Consider the following 25,053-nt stretch of genomic DNA (forward strand, 5'->3'; position numbering starts at 1 on the left):
AAAATACATATTCATTTCTTGTCAAATGCTACAAAAGTATATATAACAATGGAAACCCTACTTTCTGATCCTGCAGCTGAAACAGTGATGGGCTGATTATCGATGGCATCTTCGTGAGAGCACAACTTTCTGTTCATTTGAAAGCTGAAAAGATGAATCTGTACCAGTTTTGTCCTCTAATATGATGCGCTCTGCACTAATACTGGAGATTACAGCATGGTATTTCTCACCAACTTTCTCACATATGTAAAACACATATTCGATAGTGCAGTAAGTTGCAGAAAAAGCTTATGTGGGCAGCTCCTTCTTTTGCCAATTTTCCCTTTCTTTCAGGAACAGTTCCTGGCTCTGATGCTCAGGGCTGCTGCACAAAGACGTCTTTCATTTTCTCTTACATCCATATTCATTCATCTTCGGTCCAGTAAATTAGAACTATAGATAACCGCAGCATGTCAAAAATGCACGCTGAAGTTATAATCAGGAATCAGCTGTGGACTGAGAGAGACGTGCAGATGTGGGTGGGAGGACAGAGACCTCAACAAAATCAGTTTCTTCAGAGAAAACAGGTTGACAAACTGCTTGTAACAGAATCAGCGTAACATTTATAAATGATCAAGTAAATATAAAATGATGTTTGGGCAGGCAAAGGTCTTGTAGTGACTGTGATTAAAGAAAGAAAACAATAATAATAAAGCAGGCTGAAGCAGACCGCTGCATCTTAAGTGTATATGGAAACCACACAAATAAAAACAGACTTGCACTGGCTGCCTGGCTTCTGCATCTTCCTCAGGGTTTATACTCTCCCTGACCCCTTATTTGATCACAAATTTTGATCTGCATCCATCCAGAATTGTATTAGACCTCCCTGACATGAAAGATGGATGGGTAGTAGGAAAAAGTCATGCATTTAGAATACCTTATGTTGCTCGGGCCGAGTCCATGATGCCTGCAGAGGACAGAGACACAACAACAAACAAAAGGCAGTAATTCTTAGAAGGTAATCCTGATCCAGGCAAAGCTGGGATGCTGCACATTGCATGCACGTACATCGACAGTCCCTGAGCTGAATGTCTTGTGTTTTGCTTAACGTCTGCAGATACAATAAGAGGTGTGCTTTGGATTTCCCTTCCGGAGAAGCCTCACAATGTGATAATAGGAGTTTTCTTTTAAAGATGTATTTCTGGGGGACTGTTGTCGTTATTTTCTGCACTGCACATTGGAAGAACACTGCTTCTAGCCTCAAAAGGAGTAAGTCTATTGGCATCATGATAGCACAAATGCTTACAGATAAGGAGCTTATTGGTTAATTGGGAAGAGGTGACTCCATTACAGTGCAACAACAGAGATATGTCGGCCTGTTTGGCAAAAGAAGTGCAGCAATTATCGACTCGCAATCCATTTTTTAGGATTAAAGTGGTAATGAGAATATAAAACCCAATGAAACTGAACTTAGTCGAGCACCGCTCTGTCCGTCCTACATCAAGTAACAACATTAAGTACCCAAGTCGTCAAGTCATTGAACAGCACTTGCTGTGTTGTTCAATAAGCAATGGGGTTTAAAAGAAGCTATTTTGCTGCAGCTGTTCCTGCACCCCATGCGAGACCTGGAAATAAATCTTTGCCTACAGGTGGTCTGTATTACGTTGAGTCATTTTGCAAGTCAAATGTTCCGCTTTGAATGTTAACACTACTTGTACTACAGTCTCAAATGAAGTCCCACCATTGATATGCTTTGTATTCAAGGATAAAATAAACAAAACTGTGATTTGCATATCTTCAGAACTTTAGTGTCTTTAAAAAAAGATACGATAGCACCTCTCCCCGTCAGGACAATTGGAAATCTACAGGCAGGTTTGCTTTAAAATGTTCATTTCTGTTTTAAAAATGGATGCACTCAGATCCACCAACAGTCCGAGTTATTGTTGAATGTTATCAGTAATTGCCTCCCCATACCATCATGTAGTGAACAAATTCTCATGTTGAGGCGTGGCAGTGCAGCTCTTATGTCTAATTAATGCAGTTGCATTTCAAATAATTGCACATACTGTGTATTTTTCACTGACTGAGTGGGATCACCATGGTGCTGACATTTTATCATGTTATTTAGAGTTCCTGAGCAAATAAAATCATATAATTATATCAAAAATTTTCATAATCATGTTGGTCACATCTCCCTCCTTTCTGAATCCAGAATTATTTAACATCATGACAGATAAAATCAAACCTCTGCATGACAGACAAATACTTTGAACTGTACCGCACAACATGTCAAGTTAAATCACAATGACACTGAAAAGCCCAACTCGACGAGACAAAAAGCTTTTTGGAAAGCATGCTCGATGGATTTCATGAAGCTGAGGAGAAAATGTTAAGCATGACAATGAGATGTGATGGCCCACATAGCGAAGAAGTGTTGAAGCGTAATAAGCAAAATGATAAACAGCTATTTCATCAGGTGCAACAGCAAGAAAATGTCAAGTAAATGAAAGCCATCTGCTGGAATAATTGTAGGTCAAAACAGTGAATCAAACCATCAATTATTTCACATCTAAAATGGCCCCTTTATTAGCCTCTCAGAATCAGTACGAGTCGCTTATAGCCAACACAAAGGCATGTTTAAATTCAGGGACCTTATATCACTCACGAACCAGATTCACCATTTAATGACGACCAGAAAAATGAGGAAGGCAAAAAGAAGAGACAGTGAAACACTTACTGGATAAATCATATGCAAAGCTTACTGCAATATGATTTCACCATGTTCTTAAGAGCGTCGTAAGTCCTCCACTGTCACAGCAAAACACACTGTGCACCGTACATCATTACAAACTGCAGTCGGCTGCATATCAACACAGTGCTGAGTCCAATTAAAACAGGCAACCTAATAGTCTGGAACATCACCACCTCATCCACACGCTCATCTGCCGCGCTGCTTCTGCACTGAGTGAGTTGACAAGTATCGCAGTCAATATCTGTGACAGGTGTTTGTTTAAGACAAAAGGACGATGAACAGCAGCAGATGTGAGCGTGCAAAACGGAAGGCGCCAAAAACACAATCACTTCCCCGAGTGAACACGCAGAACAATGCGGTGCGGCTTCCCTTGGGACTTATCACTTTTCCAGCCCATTGTTACTCCCTTCCATGGAGAATCATCCTTGCTCTTTATTCTGACATGAATTGTAATGTCAGCATGAAGAGGCCAACGCAGAGAGCGAGAGAGAGACATACCAACAAAAAAACACTAAACACATAAATGTACAGAACCCTGGCAGTGTTTCATTCACTGGGTGACGCCTGACTGAAAGCGATGATTATGCGTATTGTCACTGTCCTGTGTCATTAACTGCTGAGCCTCAGAACCTCTGCCAGTACATCACAGAAAACTGACTAGTATTTTAGAAGAAACCCTTACATCACCCCACTACTGAGCTAGCAGGCGTGCTGTTGTAAATGAGTAGTCTTTTGTGTTTTGAGAAAACAATGGTCTCTCTGCACTGGCGCGCCAACGCTTAAAGCATTCCTCTGTTTTAGATGCTCTGCCTTAACTGCTGCCACACAACGTTAATTACATATTTTCTTTGAGCATCTCATTCCTTATGAAATAATCATGAGTTTCTTTTCTCAGGTCTTTAATTCCTAATCTGGATGTTGGACAGAGCAGGCCTCAAAAGCGGATTCATGTCCCGAAACTTGAATTTTCTTTATAAAAACGCAGATTAGAGACGTAAAATGGCATCAGCCAATCAACTACCAACTTTAATGTGCTTTTAAGTTTTATAATTAGTCCTATTTCGCTTCAACTTCAGTTTAAAATAGTTCCAGATAATTACGGCTTGGAAACTCTTTGCATCAAGCAGAATGTTTAATATGTATTCAAATAAGCAAAACATTCATTATGTAGATAATGTACAAAGCATGGATAAATACTTCATTTACATTTTCAGTTATTAAACAGACACACTTATCTGAGCAACTCGCAGCAAACGCATTCAAAGGACTGAAACAACCCAATACCACACGTGAAGTTGATGAAAGTTTGAAAATAAATATATAAATACTTAACTTTAATAGCCTTATACACAAAAACAAAACTATCCCCGGATAAGTACCCATTTGAATTTGAAACATAACTCTAAGAAGGCATACACCCACGACTGTACAACATTTCTTTGAACATACCACTGCTCTTCTATTGTACGATACAGTAATCTCCCTCAATCCTTGCATTGTGCGCCCCTTTACTCGCAGTTATCAGGCAAAGCTTTTGTCTGCTGACGCTGAAAACTGTGTGTAAGAGGTTATTCAGAATGAATCCGTCTCTCCCCGTGTTAACCTTTCAACATCCAAAACCACAATGAAAAGGGATCGGATTCAAACATAGTCACACAAGATTTCCTTCGGCATCAAACCGACAACGAGCGGCTAATCTGTCGCGTGATATCAGCTGGAACGTCAACCGCTGTGGTTTCTTATGTCCGCAGTCTCTAAAAATATAATAATATTATAATATAAAAATATAATATGATCTTTCTGCTCAAAGACTGCAGTCATTCAGTATCTTGAGCTACAGAGGCTGTCTCCTCCATCTGCTGCATCATAGTTCACACATGAAACAACATATTAAACCCTTACTTCTTGCCTCTCTGTTCCTTTTCACATGTATAACAGTAACTTCACAGGCAAGTATAAATGTTAGCTTAAAGGAACCCTGTGGAGTTCCTGACCACTGCTAACACCACAGAACACTGTTTTTACATATGGTTCCACATTTTGCTGTCACACGCCTGAACACGCACGGCTGATGCAGGTGATGTCTTACATGTTCCTACCCATGGTTTCACGCCGTGGCAGCAACCGCAGGGAGGAAGAAGCCCGCTGGCAAGCAAACATAGATGTAAACAAAGCAGGTTTGCCAATATTTTATGAGGAGGGAAATACCTTCAGCCCATTTGTTAGACCTCAAGGACACACTCGATGTATTTTGGTGATTAGCACTACATGCAAACACAAACTGTTTCCATGTAGTTTTTTTGGGTTGTTTGAGGCTTCACTCTAACCTGAGAGATGACACACTTGTGTTCAAAGGTTTGGAGTCACCTGCCACAAAAGCTTGTTTGGTTCAGTCAGATGGCTGAGAGGACGACTCGATTTTTCTGAATGGGCTTTCGTGCTTTCAGGTTGTGTAGCGTCCTCTTGACAAATAGATTATATTTTGTATGAAGTGTTTGCAAAAAATAAAAATAAAAAATTTGTACACGGAAAACAAAATGCTGTGAAGTGGCTCAACCAGACTGACAACTGGAGGAGAGAAAGAGACAAACATACCTCTGTGTGACAGTTAATTAAGAATATAAGAAATCACCAGTCACTGGGAAAGAAACTGCAGATTTAAATAGGAACAGTTTCCTGTTTCAGTGTCAAGTGCACAATCCTATAACATGCTGGAATGAACAGGTGTGTGGCTTTAGCAAGCTACTCTTAAAACTTGAAACGATTAGTTTAGTCAGGTCAGCTGAACAAACTATCGACTGACAAATCACAGTTTAATCTTATTCAGTCTAACACCTGAGCAGACTGCAGAAAAACATGTTCCCATCACGTTTCGAGCCCGATTGCAGCGTTGCAGTTCCATAATGATCTAGGGTCACTTGCGCTTTTCTGGACTGGAAAACAAATTCATAATCTTTTGCGTTTGGGGGGAAAAATGATGACAACAGTAATCTTCTCCCCTGTCATGCAACACATTCAATTATCTTTTGGGGCCAAAACTATTTCAAATGTAAATAATGCATTTAGTGTGTAAATGATAGTGTTTTGTTAAAATAGCCACTATTGAAGGAAAGAAGAAACATATAAATATAACAGGTGATTCCAAACTTTTGAATGGTATCATTAACATGAGCGAAGGCTTTGCTTCTGAAGCTTTCCTCAAAGTTTGGACTGTACCTTTCTAATTATATTTGGGCTGAGTATCGAACCATGGAACGATGGTATTGTCAAAGTGGAGTTTTTGTAAAACTTTGGACTATTACACTCAATAATCCTCTGCTCTTCTGCCATTGAATTTCCTGTCTAACAATGAACAAAGCATCACTGATATGTGTGACAAAGTACTGTATGGGAATAAAACGGAATCTTTTCATGATCAGAGGATTCTGCAGAAAAACATCTATGTACTAGATGCACAGTACTGTTCAAACAAGAAATGAAAGCAGCTGACCAAGTAGGAAGCCAAAGAACTGAACAACACATTTAAATATACTGCTAATTAATTCCATCAATTCATCACCGCCGCACATCTAAGACGGCACAGTGCGGATCTGTACTGGTCCTCTGCCCAAAACAGAACTCTAACATTCAAACATAAATGGGAAAGTCCTTCATGTGACTTCCTTTTAAAGTTTGTTCAACAACTGGAACAGTGAAGTAACAGCTGCATTATATCTTTTTTGAAACTTTTCACCATGTCCACCCCAAACGAATGTTGTTTCAATTGTCACACCCATCCTGGATGAAATACAGCTGTTATGATGATTACAGACAGCATGACAGACGGACATCAGATGAACAAACAGAACGAGACAATTAAACAATTAGCAGCCGTTTCCTCACGCATTCATTAGAGCCTCAGCATGGAAACCATTTCCCTTGCTGATAACCAGAACTATAAAGGAATATCTAAGCAGTCTGCTTCTACTCTGTCCGTAGTCGACAGTCACTCAGTGAGGCTGCTAATCATTTCTTTGACAGCTGTGAAGAGATGCCACAGATCACCAAGCATACTGCAGACTAAGGAGCAAAACACGGTGCCACCACAGCACAGCTGTGCGTCACATGACATGTGTCACGTGACATGCCATGGTGCAGCACGTCAACAGGACCCCAGGGTGCAGGAAATGGGTGGGTACTGTAGATTGTGGTTGCCCGTTTTCTTTTTAATAACAAAAAGCCTGTGTGTGTTATTTCCTCTGCGCCCACTTGCACAGTCAGTCCTCACACCTACAGTATAACTGGCCAAGCAAATGTCTTTTATGACCGATAATGGTGAGACTGGGATGTAGAGCTCTGAGTGTGACTCTAGCCCTCTGATGAGTCTCTCCTCATCCATTATGACAGCTGCAAGACCACAAAAGAAGGCAATCTGTCACTGACAGGAAGTCGAGGTAGAGCAGCTGGGAGGTGTGTTCTGCAAAAAAAGCTGCTTCTCAGGGGACACTGGATGATAGGACAGAGGTGTAAACTGTTGCTGGGCTGTGTGTCCATGTCTGCCAGTGTGTCTTGCCAGTGCGTCTTGCCACTGTGGGTGTGTGGGTTTAGAAGAAGAAAAAAAAAGGCCTGCTGCGACGTGCGTCATATGGTGGTAGCGTGTTTTGCACTCAACGTGACGCTCCTCTCAAAATCTGTTTTTCAGTATCAAACACTCAGCCCTGTATGTTTGACAGGTGGCTGTGAAAAGTTTATACCTCCATTTTCGTGGAACACAGTGGCTGTAGTCTGCTTGAAATCATGTCAGTTACAACGGATTTCAGTGGTGATCAGTTCTCACAGTTGGAAAAATGGCCATTAAACCTCTCTTTGCAGCATAATCCACATCTCCAGTGGCCACCTCCATGATCAGTCCCACACTCACATTCTCATTTTTGTCTGAGTGTTTGAGACTCAAAAGATAGATTTTAAGTGGAGCACTTTTACCCTCCGTTCTCAAGTGATACAGACGTAAATGTTAGACAATCTACAGAACTATGGAGATGACAGACAGACGGAGCTGGGCTTGAATCCAGGCAACCTCATGCTGTGATGGAAAGTTTGAAATGATCAGGCAACAGCGACACAGAAATGGCGTTTCCCTTTTATCACGTTATTAACAAAATCTTCATCTGATCTCGTGGGATAAGCTCCACACGCTTTCTATCACCAGATCAGTGAAGTTTGCAGGCTATATTTGGGAAGCATGCAGCAGTCCAGTCAATTTCATGAACTCTGATGAGATCATTCCTTGGGGTTTTCAAGAAACAGCTGGGAAATTTTCAATGAAAAGGGGATTATTTGATTTCAGTTGGGGGTTTTGTCAAATCTGGAGCCATATTTTGCAACACTACTCCAGTACATTTCTGTGCCACACGGATTTCATACCTGATAGATCCTGTTTAGATGTGCCTGTAGGAAGAAAATGTAGTGCATGTAATGGACTGGCTCCAGTATTCCTCTGTGAACTACAGTATCTCTCTGAAGCATTTTCCCCCTCATTACCTCTCAACTGTAGCAAGACACCAAGACCTTGAAGAATCAGGCCATGTGGGCAATAGATGTACGAGAATACCGATCAGGTATTCATGGTTTTTGATGGTTTGCGCATGTAATATTGTATGAGACATTACCGAGAGGACACAGTATCAAGGATGTAATGGTAAGCAGGAGGTTAGCTTTTAACCAATGCAGTGCCAACACAACTTTTAAAGATGATTCCAGACAAAAACCTTAGAAATTAGAGCATTTTCATACAAAACTTTTCAATCACCAGCATGAGCAGAATAATGATAACGGTGATTGAAAATGCTGAACAAACACTTGATCATTCAAGTGCTCATTCTAGCAAACACTGTACAATAAGAAGCACACAAAGTTTAATTATCGCCTCAAATTGCACGCTTATTTTGGGAATGTTCTAATTGGGTTTCTGATGCAGATTTTCTTGACTTTTGGGAAAACTTGAGTCAAATCTGAGCGCACTCTACTTTACTGGCTGAGTTTCACTGAGCTAATTACATGAAATCCACTGGGTCATCTTGAAGGAGCTGCTAATTTAGGGGAAATAATCAGTGGTACAGAAACCTTGTTGAGGGTGTTTCGCCATGAAACTGCAGAATTCCCCCCAGCTGCACATGATCAATATACCTCCTGAATTTAGGTTAAAGGTATTCAATTCCTCTCCTTGAGACACCGGTGTCCTGCAGGTTTGTGTTCCTCCCTGGTGGTTATTAGTCAGTGTGTCCCAATTCCACATCACAGAGTAATGCATTAGAAAGTCGACTATAAGAAAGTTAGAGTGAAAGAAATGTACTTTTTCTTTTTTTACATTTCGAAGCCAGTGTCATTGAAATCAGTCAAAATGTAACTTTAGAAATAGTCCTCATAGATTTATTCCTATTTTAATTATTTCCTGTGCTGCCAGAGCCAATAAATACCTTTATTTTCTTGCATCCACCAAGTGGTTTTGGGATGTCATTTTCCCACTGTGTACTAGTTAGTTAAACGGGACAATGTGTGCATAATCTGCAAGTGGAACACAGAAAATATCTACTTTGCACAAGGTGTGACTCATTAACTCCAGGAGGATAATTACTCACAGGACACTCGTCCTTGAATACCTAGCATTCAGATATTTAATTGCTACTGTCATCCATACTGCCTTTATTATTTTACCTGCTCTCCTTCAGTGAAGACGCGCTCACCGTAGCTCCAGTTGATGGTGGGAGTTGGATCACCTGATGCCTCACACGTCAGAGTTACCTGTTCCTCCATTTCTGAAGTGCTCTGGTTTACGATGTACGTGATCTTAGGCTTGACTGCAAACACAAAAACAAAGTCATCACACCAGCGTAACAAGACGGCCAGGTGGTTCGGTAGCACAAGTACAATGAGTGAAAGAGCAACTCTGTGGATTTGGGATGAGTTCAAAGGGAGGATGAGGATCAGTAGCTTGACAGGTGAGTGGGATTCTTATGGCAGCAAAACTGTATTTAAGCTTTTCCAGTCCCAGCAGCAGCAGCAGCAGCAGCAGCAGCAGCAGCAGCAAAGTTGTGATAACCATGTGTGGAGCCAAACTAAATTCATGTAATAATTTATTTAGCCTATCTCAAAGGAGCCGGTCTTCATTTTTGTTTACATTTGAGAGAACTGTCGTGTTACAGTACACCTAAGCTAACCTGAAAGCACAGCAGAGTGCCACAACTGTGACATGAGCAGAGCGAATTGAAGTGCTACCTCTGAAGCATGAGCTTGAGCATTAATCTGTTTTTCATTCCACTCCATGAAGGGTGAATGCATGGATCAACCAATGCGTTTGCTAAATGTGAGCCTATTCTAATACTACATGTAATTTACACTTTTTAGCACAAGGAAACAGTTGCAACCTTGTATTAAAATTCTGTTAACCAATAATTATCAAATATACAAAGGAGCAGCTGCATCGTCATGTTGTTAGAACTAAATTAAAAGTATTTGAACATCCAGCAATTTGGATTCACAGTCGGGGGTCTCAAAAACCGACGGGCAGGCTTGGGATCAGAGCTGATGATTATTTTTTTAAATGTATTATATTAGTTATGTTAACCCTGATCCATTTTCGGATCCATTCTAATCGTTAAAACCAGTTTCTAGGATCCAGCACTGTGAACGACTGGACCTGAAACGGGCACAAACAAACCAATAGTCTAACAATAACAGCAAGCATACTGGTGATGTGTGTCAGCAGGTGAAGTGAGTGGAGCTGCTTTGAGTATTTCACAGGTGCACGAAGCCTCTAAAAAGCCTCTGCTGCTGTCTAACAGCTGAATTTAAACGTCAGTATTTTGTTCATGCTGGAGAGAAAGAGAAGAAAGAAAGAAATCCTGCCTAAACCTTGCTGCCACTGCAGCTCCACACCGACACTCACACAGACTTTTCTCCAAAGACAGTGATGCTTATTTTCAGTGTTCAAAGAATTTGCTCTACCAATTTCAGTGCAGCCCTATTCAAAGGCTCTGGAAATCAATTTTCTCCATCAGACTTTGAGATCACATGAACACAAAATCTTCTTCTACAGATAGGACACTATTGGTTATTTCACGTGATGTCTGCATTTCTCTCTTTTTTTTGTCTGTACTCTCCTCACTGGGTTGAAGTGGATGAGGTTAATCAGGAGCAGAAGAGTGTTGTTACATACTTCTGAGCAGCATATCGCCAGCACAGTCAATCAAACAGATCAAAACACAGCCACGCAATTCTGATGAAGCCGGGTTTTGAGTGTTAAACTCTTGATTAATAGTACCTAAACCTCACTCAGACGGCACTCCTCAGTAATTTAACGCATCGTTCCAGACAACATTTTGACCATCAGGACATTACAGGACGCAGTCTGTAGTAGAGACATGGACACTCTGCAGAAGCCAAAAGCCTCCTCAGGGGTGGAGGGAGAGACATGACGCAAAGACAGTCATAGAAAAAAAGGACTTCCAAACTTGCCTGAGATTTTCAGATGTTTACGATTCCTTTAGTATTAAAGTCGTCCAATTACGTTTGTCTGTATATTCATGTGTTCACTGCCAACATGGACAGCTAACACCGCATACTTTGATATTTGTGGTGTATTAAAAGTAAAACATGTAAAAATGTAAACAACAACAGGCTGAAAAACGCAGCGCTCAAAGACAATCCCAGTAGCTGCAGCTGACATTACAGCGGTCCATTCAATGACCTTGTACAGGGTCAGTTTCCGATGATTTTGGTTCCCCAACAGGCCTGTATGTTTGTGCTGGCACATTTCCATCGATCCGATGAGCAAAAACATTTTTAACTTACTCCCTTTTGACACAGAAGTCAAATTTCATACCAAGCTGATAAAAAAAAAGAGTAGAGCGGCAAACTGCTCGTCATGTACAAACAACACAGATCCACTTTAATAGGTAAGAACATCACTTCGGGCAGGATTTAAATTAAAGGAGGACCGGTGAGTTCCCTGAAAGACAGCGGGCAGTTGTGGCTACAATTATTACTGGAGCTGGGATGGGGGTGAAAAATCTGCCACATATTCGCTGTGGACGGTATTAAAGTCACTGACCAGTGCAGTTAAAATCAGCCCACCTCCCCTAGAGAAATAAACCCAGTCCGAATGCAGCTTACAACTGTTTTTCTCTGAACATAACATTTAATTTTTGATTGATTAGTGAATGTTATAGAGAAACATCTTCACGGGCTTTAAGGCTGCACTGTGCAGCTGTAATATGTAAGAATATATAAACACCTAATCAGACTTGGTATCAATATTCAAGCACTCTAATGAGGATCAGGGAAAAAACACGATCTGGTAAACACATTGAGACGGCGTTCATATGTAGAAGTGGGAGATTGTAAGGATATGCATGATTGCAGCTGTTCCCACATTGATGTAAGGAGACCAAAGCTTGGTGAGTGTGAGAAAATCTTTGAGATAATGAGGTAAATCTTGCTAAATTGCAATGTGCTTTGAAAGCTGTCTTCAGTAATTTAATGGTAATTGTTTACCCGTTGAGCTCTAAAGAATCAGGCCCTGGCCACCTCTGTTGTTCGGAAATTTAAACTGCACCAGCTAAGTCATTGTAAATTTAATTGACAGAGAGACTGCGTGAACTGATATTGTGATTGTGACTGGAATTATGTTCGCTGTTATGTGACAAAATAAACACAACAGTCTACGGAGCGAAAGTGCAGGAAAAAAGAAAAAGATTTCAAAGAGTTCAGCTGAGCTCATCCCACTAGGCCAGCTCTCTAAATCCTTAAGATTCAGCTTTACATGAAACAACCGCAGCCCACACTGAAACGACACCTCATCTTGTATCCCTTAGAAAACAGACACATAACCATACTATTGTTCTTCCCCCACCTACGCGCTCGTATACCTCATTCCCACGCACTTGGAACAATTTATATTGTCACTTTAGTACATATATGCCTTACCAAACACTCTCAGACTGAGCTCCTGCTCACTTTCCCCAGCCTTGTTCTTGGCAATGCAGGTGTACTCTCCCTCATCCAGCTTGGTCACATCCATTATTGTCATTTCGGAGCCATCTTCATTAAAGCTGTACTTCTCTCGTGCCTCCAGAACCACTTCGTTCCTGTGGAAAACGTGAGTGTTGAACATTATATCCATCTATCCAAATCAGTTTCAATCATTATTCTGACACTGCGGCATGTTACAAGGTTTTCTTTAAAAAGTTAACTCTTTGCTGCCCTTAGGTCTATCGAAAATAAGCAGTGCTTCTCCTATATCTTTGAATGGTCGAGTGAGAAAGATCAAACGATCAAGTGGAAGCATAATGATGAAAAAGAAAAAGGGGAAAGCTCAAAATCTCAGAGCAGAAAATGTTTCACAAAATGAGGGCAATGATGTTTTTCTCCTTCAAGCCTTTTGACATTCACTGTTAAGACTCAATTTGACCGAAAATGGCTCACATATTTTCGTTTTGTCCACATACAGTATAAATTGTCTGCCACCACTTGCGGCCATGTAGAGGAGATAATGCTCTCTGGCCTCTGACTGTCTGAGATTGCTCACAACACAGCTCTCAACAAGTTGCAGGTGCCCTCTAACTGCACAAGTATAAAAAAATGATTTCAAGGGCAACAAAACACAAAAAACAAGGCCAACAGTGGCTCCGGAGCTGTTTGCACCCTCCACTCTGAGATGTCTACTCAGCGAACTGCTGTCTTGGAAACAGGAACAGGAACAGTTTAACAAAGCAGGAGTCTATCAATGACTGTATTCAGATACACTGAATACTGTGGCTATTAATGACACCCCAGTCTTCAGGTTTCACTGTTTACATGCACCTCTGATACCCTGTGATTAAGTATCCTGTTGAAATGAAACCAGTTAGCAGAATGTCCTTAATTTCCCAGAGTGTCTGGTGGGCACTTTATTTTGACAAGCTCTGGACAGGATATTCAGTCCAAAAACATTTTGCTTGAGGAGCCGCAGAATGCTTCCCTCTGAGAGCAAACTGAGCAAACAGGGCGTAATATCGTCTTCTGCGCTCTGTTCAGTAAAACCCTTTACATCCTCGTAGAATATCATATATAATAACGTACCATATATAATAGTGTGAATAATGTTATATAATAATGTAAATAATGCAAAGCCAGCTATCATTTATGGATGGTGAGTAAAATTTTCCTGCTGTACTTTACAAATTTACAACCTTCATAACACAAACATCTAATAGGCTATAATGAACTTCACACTTAGTTCTTATGCAGGAGGACAGTGATTCTGTGAAACTACTGTAAATACTACCAGAGGGAAATCTAAGCATGTATGAGAACCACTGCCTCATTTTTAAGATGATATGAGCTCATATATAGCTGATACACGTACAACCCATACAGCTTACTATTTCTAATTAACCCCATTTCTTTAATCCGCTGCTGCCAGCTTTTACCAATACGGACATAATGATATAATGCCAAGATGGCGGTGCGTGCACAATGCGAGGCTCAGCATCTCCTCAGATAGCTTTAATCTAATCTAATCTAATCTGTTCTAATCTAATCTAATCTAAACTACTGACATTATGTGCCAACAACCACTTTAGCTGTTAACAACAGTTGGCACTAACACTGTTAAACACTCATTTTCAGCCACATGAGCGGCGGGGTTCAATGGATGGCGTTGTTGGTCTGTCTTTCTGTTGGTCAGTCACTATTGGATGGATTGCCCTGAAAGGTTGAACTGCATTGACTTTGGTGATCCTCTGACTTTTACTCTAGTGCCACCAGCTCGTTGACATTTCTGGTTCACAATGAAATGCCTTGACAACAACTGGGATAATACTACTAATAATACTAATACTACTAATAATAAATAAAAAGTGAAAAGACTAAGTTACACACAACAGCAATCATGTTATTATTAGATAAAGTCTGGCATCTTAATTATTTTTTCAGTCTATATGTTTAGCCTGGTGCAAAGTTCATTCTGAAAACTAACAGACACATTGTCCAAATCATTCGGCTGATGTGTTGGCATCTGACAAGTGCCGCTGCAAATGTTGAAAGCATTTGTCTCCCCAGTTGCTAGCAGAGTTTTACCTTGTCCAGGTCACCATGGGTTCAGGATAGCCATCAACAGCACAAGTCAACATGGCAGGCTGCCCGACATCTGCTGTGGCATTCACCTCTGACTGCCATACCCTGATGGTCGGGAGCACTGAGACACGGAGGAACAGATAAATAATGCAATATAAAGAAAAATAAATTGGTAGATAAGATCATACATACGTAGATGTCACAGGGACAGACAGTAGGAGGGAAAACAGAGAAAGATGCCGTGACAAATTCAGAACGTTTATTTTAAGCTCACTCATTTGCGAGGCTCAGAAGTTGCAGGAAACAGACTTCATTAGCATGGAATATCTTTGATACACGGTTGCTCTGGGCAACTGTTTCCATATTGATGCTGGGCCTGGTCACCTCTGAGGAGCTGCAGCTTATTTAAGCATCATGGGACACCTGCCGCACGAAAACATGCACACAGGAACAAAAAGCAAAGAGGAAATCCTGCTAACCATTCACAACGACCCTGATGACCCGCAGATCAATCTCGCCACGAGCCATGAGGCGACCCTCGCAGGTGTATGAGCCCTCGTCTGTCTTCTTTATGCCGCGGATCTGAAGGTGATTGTTGCTCAGTACCTTAAACCGAACTGAAAGGAAGCAGAAGACAAATGCGTTCTCAGGTGTGTTATACGTTTGACAAGTTGGAATTAGGCACAAATCACTCACTTAAAAGTGTTTGATGATAAACAGCTGCTGTTGTGCTACCAAGAAGAGGCTTTATACATACATATATACATCTGCATACATATACTTGCCTGATTAAGTCAACCATGACAGAGATTCACTTTGATGTATCTGGCTGACAACTTATCAACACTTTAACACTGGTGTCTGATTTAGGCAGTGCAATCTCTGCAGTGTTATTACAAACGTAACGTTGAATTTATGCATTTTCTTCAAGCTCCATTAGGAATCGTTTTGTCTGTCTGGGGGATACTGTTACCATAAAAAAAACAACTGACAATACAACAGATTATAGGGAATTTCCACTGTGTCAAATTCATCTCAGTGAGCATGCCCAATACTCCTTCTACCAGCACCAGAAGAAGAGGAATAGGACCAAAGCCCATAAGAACCCCCTCAGTTTGAGATGAAATGTGACCCGAATAAATTTAATCACGTAGTAATTCAAAATACTATTACAACCCACACATGAGCTTGTGTTATTATTTTCCCAGAGAGCAATACCAACAGTACCATACACATTATGATATTGCTCAGTGTCAGGGGTGAATAACAGAGAATGAATTGTATTTTCAAATTCAAAGCCAAATGAATTTTTCCTTTCGAAGCACGGGATAAACCCTGGTGGCAACAAAAGCAGGGCATCGACAATATCTAGTGTCTAATACTGGGAAAGCACTGCGTCTGTGGTTGTGTTTCAACACTGAAGTCTTGTAGTATGCACTAGTTTATGTTCATTACATTTAGAATAAATGAATCACATTTTCAGATTTAGTTTGTTTGAAAAAAGGCTTTATGTAAGTTTGTACTTCAAACCTGACTTGACTAAGCATTAAATCAACTTGTAAGAGTCTGTACATTATTAATATGGGTAGTTATACATCAAATAATAAATATTAATAAATACTTCCCTGATCTTTGAGCTTAAGACTGCAGTTTTCACTTTGGAGAGCAACGCAACAAGGAACACACAATATTTAGTACTAGCAGCTTTTTGATTTTTTTTCCCCCCTCTAATATGGACCTCAAAGTGATTTTATGCAAACAATTGTGTGAACTAGACTGTGCAAATACAAATATTTAAAACTATTTACATTCATTAGTTAATGTCTGTCAAAGAGTTGCAGTTGAACAAAACACTCACAACCAGGAATATAAAGAATGTGCTGAGTTAAAACAGATGACAGGAGATAATCACCAAACCAAGAGTACCAGAAACACGCTCCGTGCTGTTCAGAGAACTCTTACCATCCTTCTCCATCTGTATTTTTGCTCCTTTATATTTCCAGAGGACAGTGGGTGGAGGTGAACTGATGACATCACAAACAATGTTGGCATTGTCTCCTTCGGTAAACTCTTGGGGTGAGGGTGCATTCGTGAAGGTGATTCTTTCTGGAACATAACATACAAAACACGTATTCATCCACTGGTATTAAAGTATGAATCTCATCAAAACTCCATCTTCTTCACTTAGTTTGCCCATTGGGAAGGAACATATTTCTATTCACTATTACAGACGTAGACATTCATAAGAATTCCTTTTTAATATTGTTCCACACACAACAAGATAATCTTCAATATCAAGCAAGCAATTTCTTTTCAATTTCCTCCAATTTTCTTGTGAAAAGATGGCAAGGCTGAAACAGAATTTGGCAATTTAACCAATCAGCACTTTTTATACATAAGAAAAAAACACAATCAAATTCTGAGCTGCACCAACTTCCTTATAACTGCAACGAAAAGGACCTTCTTTCCTTCAAACTTCCTTTATCAGGCAGTGCTTTATGTTACCTTAAGCTTATTATCACTCTAAGGCAGCTCCCTGGACTGACTTTTTTTATAAGTTACCAGAACTAAAGCATTTCTGAACTAACAAACTGGTGAATGGAATTTGCTAGAAGTTCGACAGCGCATGGAGTGAAGCGCCAACGTTACCTTACAGTCTTGACCCAGACCAAACATTACAATACTTCCCGGCTATAAAACTACACTATTCGAACATATGAAGACATTTTCAGCTATGCTGTGCAGCTCATTTCTTGAAACAAGTGCTAAAAGTTTGAATGTAAAAACTTAAAACACACAAAAACAATAATAAATAGCTTCATCACAAGCACTGAATTTGCAGCAGCTGTCATTTTCTTTGACTGCAGGGGGCGACGTTGCATTACGTCGGCTAAACTGCTGCTGCTTTCCTGTAGATGGCAGACGTCAGCTCGCATGTAGCTCCTAAAATAACAGTAGCTTACTTAATGTGAATGTTTGAGTTTGTGAGTTTACAAGCCAGTTCGACGAGGTGCATCACATCTACGAACAGTTCAGTTTCCCTTCTTAAAACACAGCTTTCCAATGTCCTGAACATTCAGTCAAGAAGAATGCTCATCTTAACAAACTGCAAAGGGAAAAATGAAACTGCAGTCTCACTTTGACACTGTATATTGATTTTAATATGCCATGTCTACATGGGTGAACACTTCTAATAATAGCCTCAAATAGTAACTGAAATAACAGGAAAAGTTGTGTTCGGCAAAGGATTTCATCTCTGATGGACATTTGCTGATGCTTGGCATTCATGGGAAATAAAAGCCATTACTCACAAGAACTGAACAACAGACAGCATCATTAAGCAGCCCTCTAATGGTCTTCCGACCGTTTATTGAACTGATGAAAAATCCATCCTCACTTGAAAAGAAAAAGAGTAATGTGTTGCCCTTGAGCAGTCAATAAAATACTGTGAGTTCAATAAACAGGATTTTTTTTCCTTTGTGCTCATACCACTCAATAATTTGGAGAGTGAGGAAAATACTTACGGAAGATTTTCACTTTGACGGTTGACTCCCCTTGCTGGTCACCGCTGGTAGCGACACACCTGTACGTCCCTGCATTTTCAGTGCCAGCTTTATAAAGCGTGAGGGTGGAAGATGACTCATCATTACGAGTTACTGTTATGTCTGGTCTGTTCGGTTCTATCCTGTCCCCGTTTGGTCCAAACCAGTCTATCTGCTTGGCACCACCTACAACTGAGAGTACAGTAAAGAGCAGTATGTTAGAAACAAGTCATCTAAAATGTATGCATTCCACATCGGTGAAGTTCACCAGTGCCCACACACTGAATATTGTAGGTTGCTCATACGCCTGCATGGACTGAGGCCTGTGGTTTATACATTCTAGCTGTTTGACACTATCAAAATATTGTAAAAGTAAAATGACGAAATATCAGCCAATAGTTGTCCTCAAAAGTTTTTCTTCAATTTCTATGTCATGTTTTGTCCAGAACAGATGTGGAGAGCATTTCAGCCACATTAATACACGATACATCCAAGACTTCTAAATCACCAGGACGTAACTAAATGGTTTTAAAAGATGGCTTTCAAAGCAGTCTCATTTTACACTATACTACCAATAAGTAGGAGGCATGGATAGTAATGGGAAGTACTTGTATTCTCTTATGCCAACTTTGCCAACATGGCAACTTCCTTTGAGAAGTACCAATTTTGCTTTTGTTGATTTGATATCGGAACATATTATTATTATCTTATTTTTAGGAGAATATAAACACAAACGCAGACCTCTGTCTCTGTTGACCTCGTTCTCTTTCCAGTTACTTTAGGCCATGTCTTTAGAAGAACGTAAAACATGTAAGACAGTTTGGTAAAGTTACCTTCACACATGAAGAACTTGGACTCTCCAAGACTAATCTCACCCTGACTTGGTGTGATCTGTACTTCCAGTGAAACTGCAACAGAAAAAAGAAAGCAATCAGTACACAATCAGAAATTTGGTAACAATTAATGAAGCACTGCAGTAATGCAGAAATCCTCAGCACTACTTCGGCTTTAACGGGTACTACAGTTACTGTAGTAATTGTAAATGTCACCGAAAACTGTGACGGCACACTAAGACCTGCAGATGTAGACATATCAATGTGTGCCATCTACAGGCAAAGAAAGAGGCAGCCACCCGCAGGCAATCAGTGCTACAAACTGCAGGATTTTTCATGTTTTGTATTTCATGAACTTCGATGATTTCATCATGTGTCTTTCTTCCCACAGGACTGAGAACCTCACTGCAGTTTTAAAGTCACAAGCAGAATTGTATTTCTATTTGATTATTGAACACCCAGTGGAGGTTGACGTGACACAGAGTTTGTTAGTTTTTATGATTTCTTTATTTTAGTTAACAGTTGCTACATTTATTAAATATGAAACTTTAAACACAAAATCAAGTCAACGGCAGTTAAAACGATAATGAAAAACTCGAGGTGACTCATTTCCTGCAGGTGGTCCAAATTACAGCAGCTTTTATCTCCCCTCCCTGTAGGTTTTGACACCCACATACAGTATCTGCATGTACGTACGTACATCAGTATTTTTACTGTAACTAAAAAGGCAGCAGGTACAGGAAATCTGTGGAAACTAATGCACATCAAGAAATTGACTATGCCAGTTTTGGCTCTCGCCGCCTTATTACCAAAAACATGGACACTTCCTGTTCCTCTTTCGCCTGCAGTCTTCCTGTTCTTTCAAGAGATATAGCATCCAGCCAACGCTGCAATTACTCAGTTAACATTCAGCAGCTGTAAGAACCAATGCTGTGCTGCCAACATACCTTGAGAGAAATTCCATTTAAGATGCTTTAAAAACTTTTCAGAAATCATGCTGTCTGTCTAGAGAGATAAACGCAGTGAGTCGCTCAGAGCACTTAATGAAAGACCAGATGAAAAAGACAGATTCCTGTTATTTGACAGACAGGAGTATGGCCTGAAACACTTTGTGCTTAATTAGAACAAAGCTTCCCTTGTTTCCTGCAGAATCTCCCAAGGGAGAAGTGAAGGGTTCCTGTGGTTGACTAAGAAGTGTGACTAAATTGGCCCAAAATCCAGCTCTATATTACGCATGAGCGAGACCGTGCGAATGTGTATGTACCACCATCAGTGCGCAAGCGCACACTTGAGGTCAGGGCAGAAGTGGACACACAGTGTTGTCAAGGGACACAGGGAAACAAGATGGTGATGTCTTGTGACGATGGACTGGAGCGAATAGGCAGAATGCTCTCTGTAATGCCAACACATGGAGTGAGCAGGAAATGACTGACTGCTTTTGGTCACAGTTTGTAAGTGACATTCCCCCAAATGTGAAAATGTAACAATAATTCAACCTTTGAATCAAAATACAGTTAAAGGTTAAATGATGTGGCAAATCCCTTTCTAACATTCTCTCCTTTCATGTTTGTTTACTTGAAGACAACAGATTAATTGTAGTAGATCAGAGCTATAAAATTTATGAGCCCATGTAACTACTTACACATTGTCAATCTTTTTACTCTGAGTTTAATCAGAATATAAATTAGATTTTTAATGAGAAGTCTTGTCTAATTCCTCCTTTTGGATTCACTTGATAAACTGTAAATAAACCTTTCTAAAGGTGTCGAAGATGAACAATTACTGGGCTCATATACTGGGCATTAAAAGTGATAGTACTAACGGATATAACTAGGGACAAATAGCTGGAAATGATTAGCTTGTTTTAAACAAAGAAAAACTGACTAAAATGATTTAATGCTTAGACTAATGGTCCAAATCTTAAAGCCATACAGTTAGCCATCAGAGAAGACGAAGTAAGCAGTAAATATTGATATTTGAGGAGCTCGAACAATGAATGTTTGGGATTTTTGCTTAAAAAATGATTTCAACAACTGATCAATTATTATTTTTCTCTCGACTGACTAATTTACTGATCACTTCAACATCTCACCAAAACACACAAGGTCATAATTACTGATACTGAAAAGGTAAACCTGAACAAAACAAAGTAAAAATGTCACCCTTCTTTTCTATATTTCTATTGACTCTCTAGGATCGGTGATGTCACTATCAATCAATGCAGAAGGGATTCATGAGAACAAGCAGAAAACAAAAGCGCAGTTACTGTTCCCATCATTCATATTAGCTTTATCAGAGGTAGGATCCTATGAGTTTAAACCCTGAAAAACCTCCTCAGTATATCCAAATTTGAATCCACCAAACAATCTTTTCTCTATCTTCCAGCGATTGATATTAAGTAGGCGTTCAGAGTATGAGCCGTCATCCCATCAGAAAGGCAGTGTTACCTAGAAACTGAATATGGGCTATGAAAATCACTGTAGTTTGCAGTCTCTGCTGTCAGATTATCCTAATTTTTGTGAAATAGTAGCACAAAGCACAGTACAATTGATTGCGTGCATGACAGCTGTTTGAAGGTTTTATTTTTAAATGAGCCAAATTTTTTAATTTTGTCAGCAGGATTTGATGTTCAAAGTGAAGGAAGATGAAAACCAGGCATCAAAACCCCACTCATTTTATTTTCATATGAACTACTGCATGAAGCAATGTTATGCTAATTTTATGGATAAGGATTTTGTTTTAATTGGACAGAGGAAATAAGTACGGTTAGTATTCATTTAGTCAAACTAACAAGCAACTCATTTGCAGAGCAGGCATGATGATGATGACGATTATTCAAGTCAAGTGAAGTTTATTTGTAAAGCCCATTATCACATTCAATGTCTGAAAGAGCTTTTCGTCAGCAGTGGTTCCCCACCCTGCCAAAGCTATCCAAGAAGACAAGAAAAATCCTCAAAACATGCAAAGCACATTAAAAAAAATGGAACGGAAAGTGGTAATAGAAACACAAAATACAACCCTTACACCACAGTTCAACAGCAGCAGCAGTAATACAATAAGTTCAACACTAAAGTGATTTAGAATGTGAATTTGAAAGTCCAATTAAGTAGAAAGGTTAAATGAAGGGCAAATTAAGTAAGCCATGAACAGATCCAGGATCAACTCTTCATACTTTTCTGTTCCAAGGGGGCAGGGAGGTGGAGTGGCAATTAGGGAGAAAGGTGAAACGAGGGGCAGATGAGCGCCAGGGTGGAATAGTGCTATGCATACTGACTGAAATAGCTGGCTTCTCTGCATTTTATCATCCTGGAGTATAAAAGCTAATGCTCATTTCCTTTGACACTTATGATGGGAAGATCCATAGATAGAAAGACTGGTTAGATCAGGATTTACTGCAACTTGTGTGACATGACCGAAAATGCAGAAATGTTGCAGAAATATACTGAACACTTGCCATAGCGTTGTATCTGAGGAGCAAATTAAATGCAAAAACAAAGAATTTAGATGGCTAATAATACTATGTATATATTACACACTCACTGTAGTTGCCAACTTATTAGGTACACCTAGCTTAAACTAACAGTCTAAAAAAGCAGCACTGTGATCAATCCCACCTACCAACCCATTTATATCAATGAAGGTAGACTTAACACCTCTCAGAATAACACAATGCAATTCAACAGCAGGGCAAACTACAACCTCAAAAATGACCATAACATTAAATCAACACCTCTCTAAAACAGTTTCAACAAAACTGAACATTATAACCTTCATGAAAGTATGATTTATTATCGGGCTGTTTTATTGGACTGCATTAGTTTTAGCTGGGTGTACCTCATAAACTGAGTCCACAGTGTGCTGGCTAAATAATGGAGGAACAGGTACTATAAATTCATGACTGATCAAAAACCTTCATCTAACTGGATCAGTTGTGTGTACTGAATTAATGTCACAAAGTCAGAAAGCAGCAAGCCAGATCGTAAAACCTGTCAGTATACTTCACGACACTGCCTTTCCTATATTAAAACCAACAATGCAAAACCGTTCTCATATCCCTCCTCCAAGCAAGCTGACATTCAGAGGGATGAAGGTTCCACAGGGAATTTCCATCACATGATCCCTCATCTTCTTCTCTGTCTCTCACTAAGTGTTTTTCTCCTTATTCAGTAGAATATTAGAATACAAGCACAACACACCTGCACAGTCTGGGAGTTTTCCAATATAAACTATTCTGTAGCCCAGGCACTAATTGGTTCTCTCAGATCGAAGGCAGAACTGTGGCTCCTCTTCGCAGATAGTTATGAACAAGACAGGGTAATTGCTCTCCAACCAACAGCTCACTTTTCATGTATTTAAGAGGCTAACAAGCCACTGTAGCTCAAGCCCTGTTAAAGGGCAAAAAGGGGGAAGCCAAATTACAAGAAGCAACTGTGTGTCATAGAAATTCTATCTGCATGAGACCAAGTAGGCTGAGACTACATGACGTCTCCTCATCATAGAAGTTAATGGAGCATGGACTGTGGATAAGTGAAGAATACAATAATTGAGAAGAAGGAGGATCATCTACTTCTTAAGTTTACATATTTTATTTTTTTCACGGTAGCAGCATGTTTCTAGGGATGGCAATGTAGCCTACTGGTTAGTTGTCCAACATTGTTGGTCCAGACTGAACTATATTAACAACTACTGGGTAGACCAGAGGTGGAGATACTCCAACCTCCGTATATAGCCGGCAAGACCATTTGACCCAGCCCCTGAGGCAATTCTTATATACAAAAAAATTAAACAAAAAAACACACACACACACACACACACACACACACACACAATCACTGTTTTCCAAAGAAAATAACATAAAATAGCAGACTAACTCGGTCTTCCAAGTCGTCCCTGAACCCAACACACACGTAGTGGTTGATAATACATCAATGCCTCATGGCAGCTGCCAACAAAAGAAAAGTAGATGCAAAGTGTCACTGTGCATTTCTCCTCTCCAACAACAACAGCCTGCCGTGAGGTCTGAAGAGTGAAAACCATGAAGACATTCATGGTCCAAAGAGGATCAATTCTACTGACTACCTGCTCATTTCTACTATAGTGGCATCAACAAGGTTTCACTTATCCAACAAGAAACATTTTTTCAGACATTCATGGTTCTCAGTGTATCCAAATGATACAAGATGTTTGTCTGGATGTAGAGTCTTAATGGTGTTGCTGAAAAATTGATGAGCAATTGATTCCATACGTCAATCAATATCAAGCATGTGTCCATCTGCTGCCCAAAAAATGTACCATAATGCATTGCTTTCTGCAATAGTGTAAGTTTGCAGAATTAGACCGAAATATAAATAAGTTTGAAAACATATTTGCACAGGAAAAACACACCTGTTTTCAAATTGAATTCATAATGAACTGCTGCGTAAAAGCCGAAGATTCAAAGGCTGAGTATATTCTCAGATTTGTTCTTTCCTGTCATATTGAAAACCCTGCAGATAAACTGCAGTTATTTCTGTGAACCGCTAATCATAGAGTGCAAGCTCTTCAACCTACTGTAAACTTACCTTACACCTTAAGAGAATGTTCCATGAAAGAACACTCACTGGATGACTGTTTATTAAAACTGGAACAAGGATTTAAAAATGAGTAAGGAAGTAAAGGAAGATGGGCCCAAGAGCATCAGAAGTTGCTATGTACCACTAATTGGCAAACCAAACCCCAGGCTTATAAAACTTGCATGCAAACAAGAGTAATGTGCCCAAACCTGTGTTTCCTTGTCGTTAAAGCCCTCAACAGTAGACAGGTTGAGAGACCAACAGAGTAGATAAGTGCGACCTAGTTCTGGGTAAATAAGGGT

At 39.9% G+C, this 25,053-nt stretch overlaps 1 protein-coding gene across 15 annotated transcripts in view; it reads right to left on the minus strand.

Annotated features, from left to right (window-relative positions):
• ncam1b (neural cell adhesion molecule 1b) overlaps nucleotides 1-25,053 on the minus strand; it is a 73,313-nt gene that overhangs the window by 22,302 nt on the left and 25,958 nt on the right. For 7 of the 15 annotated variants that reach the window (XM_076736012.1, XM_076736004.1, XM_076736010.1 and 4 more), the window contains exons 2-10: nucleotides 19,200-19,274; nucleotides 18,349-18,558; nucleotides 16,787-16,930; nucleotides 15,304-15,441; nucleotides 14,828-14,945; nucleotides 12,695-12,855; nucleotides 9,425-9,567; nucleotides 8,135-8,158; nucleotides 917-946 (exon numbers count right to left, since the gene is read on the minus strand). In XM_076736012.1, the coding sequence (XP_076592127.1) occupies nucleotides 917-946; nucleotides 8,135-8,158; nucleotides 9,425-9,567; nucleotides 12,695-12,855; nucleotides 14,828-14,945; nucleotides 15,304-15,441; nucleotides 16,787-16,930; nucleotides 18,349-18,558; nucleotides 19,200-19,274 (1,043 nt within the window). The remainder of the gene's footprint in view (nucleotides 1-916; nucleotides 947-8,134; nucleotides 8,159-9,424; nucleotides 9,568-12,694; nucleotides 12,856-14,827; nucleotides 14,946-15,303; nucleotides 15,442-16,786; nucleotides 16,931-18,348; nucleotides 18,559-19,199; nucleotides 19,275-25,053) is intronic. The other 8 variants (XM_076736006.1, XM_076736002.1, XM_076736014.1 and 5 more) reach the window with 3 other exon arrangements.

Source organism: Chaetodon auriga, chromosome 7 (genome assembly GCF_051107435.1).
Source record: "Chaetodon auriga isolate fChaAug3 chromosome 7, fChaAug3.hap1, whole genome shotgun sequence".
Classification (NCBI taxonomy): Eukaryota; Metazoa; Chordata; class Actinopteri; order Chaetodontiformes; family Chaetodontidae; genus Chaetodon; species Chaetodon auriga.